This window comes from Pogona vitticeps, chromosome 5 (genome assembly GCF_051106095.1).
Source record: "Pogona vitticeps strain Pit_001003342236 chromosome 5, PviZW2.1, whole genome shotgun sequence".
NCBI lineage: Eukaryota > Metazoa > Chordata > Lepidosauria > Squamata > Agamidae > Pogona > Pogona vitticeps.
The window spans coordinates 62,319,052-62,328,927 of record NC_135787.1 but is presented as its reverse complement, the minus strand read 5'-3'; the positions used below and the strand labels follow the sequence as shown (position 1 = coordinate 62,328,927).

General features: G+C 38.7%; 1 protein-coding gene across 4 annotated transcripts in view; it reads right to left on the bottom strand.

Annotated features, from left to right (window-relative positions):
• Positions 1–5,729: 5,729 nt before the first annotated feature.
• The window catches only part of FAM149A (family with sequence similarity 149 member A), an 80,179-nt gene continuing 76,032 nt past the window's right edge, over positions 5,730–9,876 (bottom strand). For 3 of the 4 annotated variants that reach the window (XM_020802191.3, XM_020802208.3, XM_078393961.1), the window contains one exon: positions 5,730–8,547. In XM_020802191.3, coding sequence (XP_020657850.2) covers positions 8,471–8,547 — 77 coding nt within the window. In that variant the 3' untranslated portion in view covers positions 5,730–8,470. The remainder of the gene's footprint in view (positions 8,548–9,876) is intronic. The other variant, XM_020802199.3, reaches the window with a different exon arrangement.

The window sequence follows — 9,876 nt, the reverse complement described above, 5'->3', positions numbered from 1 at the left end:
ATATCAGACAGGAGAATAATTTTTGTTCTCTATAGATAACATATATTAACTTTCTGTGTGTGAGAGAGAGTGAGTGAGAGATAGACAGAAAGAAAGATTTTCATTGGAAGGGTTTGTGTTCTGCTGTAGCAGAATCAGATACTGTTCTTCTTTGGGTAGAATCCACGAGCAGTATGAAATGGGGGGTGTGGTAGAAGTAGGCACTGGTGGGAGGTTGCCTAAATGTTTGCCTGCATTGATTACAGCAGCTTCTACTGAGAGGAGTGGCAGAGGGAGAGGAAAAAGGCAGCCTACAACTGCTATTATAAGCCCTCAAACAAAATCTGCCACCCAGCTACCTTGTTCATCACTGATACAATGAAAGAGTGGTAGGCAGCAATAGAGAGTGTGTGTGGGTCTCTGCCAAGAAGGTGGCAGAGAAGGCTCTGGATCAAGGTAGCACAGATATGAATGGACCTCAGACATCTTCCTGTGGAATTGCCCCTGCCCCTCCAGCTGCACTTGCCGGAATTAGCAGTAAAGACAAGTTAGCAATCCCTGTTAGGAACATGCAGTAGAAAACGAGCTCCCAAGGAGTCTATAATCTGAAAGCATTTTTACCAGTGTACAGCAGTGCTTGCATGGCTGAAGGGATGCACTACAAAAAGGTGCTCCAAGCTTGAGCCACTTCTCCAGTAGCGCATCCTCAGCCACCTGAAGACTCAGCATGGACTTTGCTGCTGGCAAATGAAGTGGGTATTGCTTTCCACCTTCCAAAGGTTTTGGGCTACAACTCCCATAATCCCTTGTCACTTGCCATCTGGGGTAGGGCTGCTGGGGGTTATGGGGTGAAATATCTAGAACATTGAAACTTCCCACAGGAATGTGTGTCTAGGGCAGTGGTTCTTAACCTTTTTGAAAGAAACGCCCCCTTGAGCCATTGAGGAAGTTATCATCGCCCCCCTCCCCGCGGTGACGATATCTTTATTTATTTATTTATTTATTTATTTATTTATTTATTTATTTATTTATTTATTTATTTATTTATTTATTTAAGACAGTTAAATCCAATGACCCCTGAAAACAAAATTAAATTCCAAGAAAATGAAATGCCCCCCCCAAAAAGTAACATTTAATGATTTAGTTGCAAGTGAATTTTAAGACGCAAAAAGAAATATAAAAAGGGCATAAAAACAAATGCAGGAACTAAAAATTTCAAGACAAAAAGTCTGAAACTAAATTAAAATTGGAGGAAAATATATATTCATGCACACTGTAAAAAGGCTGCAGCCATCTTCACAGGTTTGGCTTGCTCCAGCGCCCCCCTACCGCCCCCTTCTGCTCCAGCGCCCCCATGCCGCCCCTTTTTGTTCTACCGCCCCCCTGAAAAATGAAATCGCCCACTGGGGGGCATTATCGCCCACGTTAAGAACCGCTGGTCTAGGGTACACTAGTTCATTTCATTTGTATAAAAGCCACAAAATACAACCACAGAGGTTGCTTCCCATCTGCATAGCCTAGACAGGAAGGAGGAAATGGCAAGATGTGTGATGCAGTCTTTGCTATCAGAAGGCTGGAATTGGTAATGAGAGAAAAAATTGTTTTGTTTTTTCTCACCATAGCGTATCCAGCTCATACCTCCCAACACCAAATACAGATCTGCTTGCAGGTTGCAATTGGAAATCCATGCTAATCAGCTTAGAATTCTATTCACAGATCCAAAAATGTGTGTTTGATAAATGTGTATATATGAAAAATGTACAAACTCCATTTAGTCACTGGAAGAAAAATAAATAACTTCAAAAATACACATAAAATGCATATATGTTTAGAAAATAATGCATAGAAATCCATATTTTGATATTATGGGTTGGGGAAAGCTTGCATTCTCATGTGCACCCACTTCAGAATCAGCTTCAAAGTGGAAACATAAGACTTATCAATGAAGTCAAATGTTGCTCATTTGTTACTCACTTCTAGATTCCCACCAGTAGTATTTTCATGTCTTTTCCTCCTCTCACCACTATACCTTGTCCAAAAGTATTTACTTTGTGTTGGAAGGCTATAAAAACAGTCAACTTATAACCAATCATTTGTCCAGGTAACTGAGTTTACCTGACTATGGAGCCACAGATCAGGGGTTTGATTTCTCCAACTGTGCTTCTATAGGCTCTATAGTCTGCAAGGTGAACAGTCCGCAAGTGCTCCTGGCAGAACGGAATGGTAAACCACTTCTGAATACTCTATATTTAGAAAATCCTCGAACGGGTCACCTTATGTCAGAATTGACTTGATAGCACACAATAGTTATGATAACCAGCCAGGAGCAGACCAAGCAGCACATAGCCCTGAACATTTGGATTTCCAATGTGAAATTTATATCTAAGTCAAATCACAGTCTCCAAATCAGTTTAAGTAAAACTGGTCTATCTTCTGAAAAATTGAACTGGGGTCTGCATTTAATATTGTGATTAGGGCACATCTCTAGTGTATACTTACAGGTTTGTGTATATTTAAGGATGAAGACATTCAATAGCACCCCTTAGAAAAGAAGACTAAAGAAAACTCCACACCACAATACACAAGGACTGTGAATGGTAAAATTATTTTCCTCACTTCCAGTTTGAAAACTTTAATGCTCAGGATTTACCTAGTGAAACTTACTGGCAACCTGGGTCTGTTTGTCTCCCTCTCATTTTTCATATACTGTAGTAGTTGTCATAACCCAAAATACAAGAGCATACGATAATGGAGAACAAGCCCCTGAATACCTTCGGTATCTAAAAATGAAAAGACCATGTTGAGAGTTTGTGGACTTCACTATTTATCTTTAAATAGTAAAAACAGGGAAAAGATAGTAAAAACAGGGGAAAAAACATTGGAGCAAAAACTTATGTTGTGCAGATTTATGCTTATGCAAGCTGATGATGAAATTAGCTGTGGATTTTTATTGCTCTTTGAAAGTTTCTTCAGAATTTGAGGGTGGTGGAATAATAAACATTTTATGAGCTTTAAAAGCCCTTGGTTGATGATGCCATCAGATTGCATGGGTTTAAACTTATGCAATAGGATGCTGACCACAGTTGTGACAACAACAAATTATTCCTCAAACAAGAATGGATAATGGGGATAAATTATATCTATAAAGTAACATTCCAAGCTCTGAACTTTGTCTCTGAAATCTAACCCAGGGATCATGGATGGGAGGGAAAAGATTAAATCTCTTGTATATGTGCACTGTGAATCAAATAAGACATCTATTTATTCTGATTTTTACCCTGCCCATCTAGGTAAAGGTTCCCCTTAACAAATAGTCCAGTAGTGTCCGACTCCAGGGTGCGGTGCTTATCCCCATTTCCAAGCCGTAGAGCTAGCATTTTGTTCATAGATATTTTCCGTGGTCACGTGGCGAGTGCGACCAGACACAGAACACCATTACCTTCTGAGGTGATACCTATTTATCTGCTTGCATTTTACATGCTTTCAAACTGCTAGGTTGGCATGTGGATTTGAACAGCTGATCTTTTGACCTTGCAGCCAAGGCTTTGTGGTTTAACTTGCACTGCCACCCCCGTCCCCTGCCCATTTAGTGGCCTGTTATGTAGTACACTGTGTGTCAAGTTACTTGAAAACAGAGGGTTCCATATAGGTCTGAGAAATATCTTTTGTAGATCCTTGAATTTTGTAGATCCATATAATTTATCCCCATTATGATGTTCTCAGTGAAGTATATATTTAAACACTGATAACCAGTCAAAAAAATTAATTTAAAATACAGTGGTGCCTCGCACAACGATTGCTTCATACAACGATGAATTCACACAGCGATGGGTTTTTTTGAGGAATTTCCCCCATCATTTAACGATGTTCTCTATGGGGGAATTTCACTTAACGATGTCCCTTTTTGCTCATTTAAAAGTGTCTTAAAATGTTTGAAACCTGTTTTAAATGCTTGGATTCCATAGTGCACCTTGTGAAACATGTGCAAACTTAATTTGGTTTTGTTCTGAGTCTTCATTAATTTTTGGTGATTTTTTTATTTTCCCCATTTAAATCAATTGAATGGACAGTTCAATGCATTTAAATAGGGAAAACAAAAAATCACCAAAAATTAAGGACGACTCAGAACAACACCAAATTAAGTTTGCATGGGGTTCACGAGGTGGGCTAACGATTGCAAGCATTTAAAACCTGTTCCAAACATTGTAAGACACTTAAAAATGAACGATAAGTGACATCCCAAAAGACTTCAAAAGCACTGAAGCCGGCTTCAGTGCTTTTTAAGCTCTTCCGTTTTCGCTCATTTTTAAGGGTCTTACAATGTTTGGAACAGGTTTTAAATGCTTGCAATCGTTATCCCATCTCCTGAACCCTATGCAAACTTAATTTGGTGTTGTTCTGAGTCGTCCTTAATTTTTAGTGATTTTTTGAATTTTCTCTCATTGGAATGTATTGAACTTTCCGTCCAATGCATTCCAATGAGAGAAAATTCAAAAAATCACCAAAAATTAAAGACGACTCAGAACAACACCAAATAAAGTTTGCATAGGGTTCAGGAGGTGGGCTAACGATTGCAAGCATTTAAAACCTGTTCCAAACATTGTAAGGCACTTTTAAATGAGCGAAAACGGACATCGGAAACAGCTTCAAAGGCAGGGAAACGGAGATCAAAGATCCCTTTCCAATGTCCGTTTTCGCTCATTTAAAAGTGCCTTACAATGTTTGGAACAGGTTTTAAATGCTTGCAATCGTTAGCCCACCTCCTGAACCCTATGCAAACTTTATTTGGTGTTGTTCTGAGTCGTCCTTAATTTTTGGTGATTTTTTGAATTTTCTCTCATTGAAATGCATTGGACGGAAAGTTCAATACATTCCAATGAGAGAAAAATAAAAAAATCACTAAAAATTAAGGACGACTCAGAACAACATCAAATTAAGTTTGCATAGGGTTCAGGAGGTGGGCTAACGATTGCAAGCATTTAAAACCTGTTCCAAACACTGTAAGGCACTTTTACAGGAGCGAAAAAGGACTTCGCAAAGCCATTGAAATGTATTGAGTCGGCTTCAATACATTCCAATGGAGGAAACATTGTTTCACTCAACGATGTTTCCTATGGGTTTTTTCACTTAAAGACGGCAATCTGTTCCAATTGGAACAGATTAACCGGTTTTCAATTCATTCCTATGGGAAATGGTGTTTCACAGAACGATGTTTCACACAACGTTGATTTTTTTGGAACCAATTAACATCGTTGTGTGAGGCACCACTGTAAATACTTATCATGGTTCAAGAGCTCCTCTTTGAATCAACGAACTGAGAGCATTATGGTAACATTCCTCTGGACAAGGTTCTGAACATATCCTAGATTCGAATCTCTACTTAGCAACAAAGCTCTTTGATGGCCAGCTATTATTCCTTAGCCCACACTTTCTCACTGTGTTGGTATAAGGACAGAAGGGGACAATCCCTAAGTACAGCACTTGGAAATCTCGGGATGAAGTGCTGGATACAGATGTGAGGAACCAATAATTTTCTTGCTGGTCGTCATCCACAAATTTCTTGGTTTCCAACAACCTTTCTTATGCATCTGTATACCTGTCCTGTGGAGTTAGTGGAGCTTGTACAGGAGAAATCTTAAGAAAGAGTTTTCCATGGATGTACAGTGCAACAAAATCCATGCCCTTGGTTTTGGCTGTCTACTCTGAAATCTGCCTTTAAAAATATAGCAAACAAAATAATTATGCACATATTTCTCATATTCCATTGACTTATGGAGTAAATTTTATTTGTTCATATGAATTCTTAATTAAAATAATTGATTTTACATTAGCATGTGATGTTTTAAAAGTTTTAGGAATTTTAAAAATCCTAGTAAACAGTTTATTATTCAATGTCCAGTAAGCAGGCTGAGTTCTTGAGGGCCTATTTATAGGATAGGGTATGTTCTGGATACCATGATTCTGTCTTTCTGGGACAAAATATTCTTCCATAGCTATTTATAAGAATAATTATATGCCATCAAGTCAATTCTGACTTATAGCAACCCCTTTAAGGTTTTTTTTAGATACAGATTACTCGGAAGTGTTTCACAATTCCCTTCTGTCAGGGACACTTTGGGGCTATGCAGGTTGCCCAAAGCTACACAGGCCACCCTTTTTTTTTTTTTTTTTTTTTGGTGGCACAGTGGGGAATCAAATTCCCAACCTCTGGCACTGTAACCAGATTCCTAGTTCACTGAGCCCGCCAGCCAGCTGGCTGCTTGGCTATCAATTACTGGCAATAAGAGAATATTAGCAATCTAGTCATATCTCAAGGTCTGACATGCCAAACTAATGACAAAGAAAAGCTATGGAGAAGAAACAAAACCTACTTCAGTAGGAAGAGCTGTTACAGTAAATAAAAGTATTTTACATATGTAGTATATAGTCAGGAATAGAGATGGGCACAAATTAAAAAAACAAACAGCAAAATTAATCAAAAAGGGCTAATTCATTGATTCGTATTCATCCGAATCAATAGCCCCCAACAAATATGAACAGATTAATTTTTAACAATTTTTGATTTGTTGATTCATTAGGCTATAAAACAGCTCCCCAGGCACCTAGGGACACCAAAATAGCAGAGAGGTTTTCCCTGGCTCTCTTTGGTGAAGATTGGATTTCCTCCAAGTCAGCTGCTAAAGGGTACTTTCCTGGGGGGGGGGGGTTAACTTTGTGGCCATATAACTCAGGTGTCCAAACCTCAATTTTCACCAGATTTGGAGGGTTTGTAGAGGAGTCAGGGGAAGCTTCTATTTGATTCTGGTGTCTCCCAGTGCTTGGGGAGAACTTTCCAGGGGGGTGCTTTTTGTGGATGTATACCTTGGATGTCCAAAACTCAAACTTCACCAAATTTACAGGGCCTGTAGACAACTCAGGGAAAGTTTCTCTGCAATTTTGGTGTCTCTCGGTGGACATTTCATTGGGCTTTAAATGCAAAACAAATCAATAAATCAATTTGCAAAATCATCAGAAAAAATCGTTAATTTGTTATTCATTATTCGTTGACCTTGTTGAATCACAAACTGAAATGAATTGCCATTTTCTCAATTCATGCCCATCTCTAGGCAGGAATATTTTGCAGACATGTACCATGGAAACTTTATGCACCTCTCATACCCCAATTTTGAAGTTCTTGTTTACAAAATGGCACCATTTGAGATCTGCTCTGCTTTCATCCCCTCCCCCCATTGGTTCAGACCTCTCCACATTCCAGGTTTCTCCAAACATATGTAGGCACAGTAGTGAATATTTGCATTGATTAAGTCATAATGTTTCATAAACACATACTCTCTATTTGTACACACTGATGACAAGTAATGGGAGAAGGGGAGTGACAACAAAATTGGTCACATCCCAGTCCAAAATTATGACACAGTCCAGGTTAAGCTACAAAACCAGTAGGGCATAATGGGAGATGTATTTGATCCATGAAACTTTTCACAAAATGTAATGTAGTGTGGAACATCTCCTCATTTCTAGCATGAACTCCAAAGATAGACGGCAGTCTTCAGAGCAGCTGAGTTGAAATCATTTGTGTCAAAATGTGGTGTAATTTTCCCCCCTGTAAATTTAAGTACTCTCTAAAATGTCATCTATACTTCAGCGCAAGTACTGGACCCTGGCAAGATGTGAGTGAAACTTTCCAAAGGTTCTATGCTCCAGAAGCTTTAGGAACAAGAGAGCTCTCTGACCAACCTCAGGGATGCTTCTCTCCAGGAAAAAGATAAAAGCTTAGCTCATGGTGGGGAATATTTGGCTCTCAAAATGTTTTGACTTACAATTCCCATCAATCCCAACAACCATGATCAATTTTAAAGGGTTATGGGAATTGTACTCCAAACTTGTTGGTGGGCCCATAGTTCTCCACTCCTGCCTTATCTAAAGGCTCTTTAAATATCTACAAAGGAGCATTGTAACTCCCAAAATCTTGCAGTCTTATGGATTAGTTCTCAGACTGCATAGATAATGCTACAATAATGAGCCTTTTGAGACTCTTATACAGTGGTTTCGTTGTGTCCTAAACTTGGTTTAGAAGCAGGGGGAGACATTCAATTTTCTTAACTGTTTGAGGAAGGTCCTCCATTCATCACAAAACAAATGGATACAGCTTTTGGCAATTTGGCTTAACTCCAGTTGTCATCTGAACACAATGAAGAGAGAGAATCAGGATGGGATTTTCCTACTGAACCGAATAGATATCTTTATAAAACAAATGGCACTAATTCTTGCTCTACATTTTAGATGTACAGCTTTGATATCCTTAATGACAATCCTTCTTTCCAACAAGTCTCCAGTGAAAACAACTTTCAAGCAGGCCATGTACAGAGAAACAGAACACTTAGCCACTAACTTCAATACTGTTATGTCATCTGATGAGAGGTGGAGTGCTGTGGCTTCCCATCATGTATAAATCATAATTTTGTTTTTAGGTTTTGCCTTCTGTGCAGCATTATGAAGCAACTTGAAATCTTCTTCTAGAGATAGATGTATTATTTCTCTGGAATGATTTGATGTGGAATTGTGAACCTATAAACAAAAACAATATCAGGAATGCAAAATACAAAACAATACAAAACAAAATGACCTAATTTCAAATCATTTGAATGTATGACTTTTCTTCTGGCCTCAGCTTCCTTCTAAAATGGGAACAGCAGTGTCTTACATCACAGAAAGAAGAACACTTAAGAACCTTTAGATAAACAATGCTACGTACACTGCATGCTATATAAAGTAGTTTCACCTCATGGATCCAACTAGGATATTAAATTTAATCCTCCACCCATCCAGATGCAATGTACTCTCAACTCCAAAGCATTCCTACTGCTTCCACTCCCTTTTTAATTCTTGTCAGAAGGCCTTTTTCAGAGCTGGTCCCTTCTTAACCCACTGATTTTCTCATTTCCGCATAACCTTACTGGCCACTCCTCCAGTAGCATTTTCTCTACTGTGCAGGTGTAACTCTTCACTTATTTGGTTGCTGCAAGTGAAAATGAAAAGCTTCAGAAGCCTCTCCCTTCTGGGCAAGGTAATAAGGAGCTTTTATGCCAGTTTTGCATTTCACTACTACTCCCCTCCTCCAAATTTGCAGCTGTATTTTAGTAACAAACGAAGCAAAATACTGTATTTTTAATACCAAATAGAACATCTGTAATTTATTTGCTAATGTCATTCCTCTCTCTCTCTCTCTCTCTCTCTCTCTCTCTCTCTCTCTCTCTCACACACACACACACACACACACACACACCTCTAACCTTCTTTGAAGCAGTGAAAAATGTTGCAGTGGCTGCCCATTTTTTCAATGGAATATCTCAATGTGTCAATATAGGAGCAAATTGCAAGTATTCATTACATTCTTACTCTAGGTCTTTGGTGATCTTTTCCTTGTAATTCTGTTCTAGTGAGCCTGCTGCCTAGTGAGCCTGCCAATGTACACCCACCCCCACGAACTTCCTTGAAATTATCCTCTGGATCTACTCTATTGCTTTCTAGAATCTTACCCTTGGACTCACTTTCCAGTTTTCAGCATCTTTGCCTATCCACACAAATCCCTCTCAGACTATGTGTGAGAGATTCCCCCCCAAACCTACAAAATATATACACAGACAACACTCAGTAAAATTATTACTACTAGTATTTTGCTATTGAAAACAATTTTTGGAACCATATCTACACCTCTGACAGAATAGGTCATTTCATTTCTCCTTAATTATTTTTGCCAACTCATCCAAGTGAAAGAAATTATATAGTCTATGCTAGATAACTGGAGAGGATGAACTGAAAGTGGCCTGGTTGTCTGTGACTGTCCTTGAGAATGTGATTCATGGTTCAGAAGTGGTTTATTTAGACATTTATTTC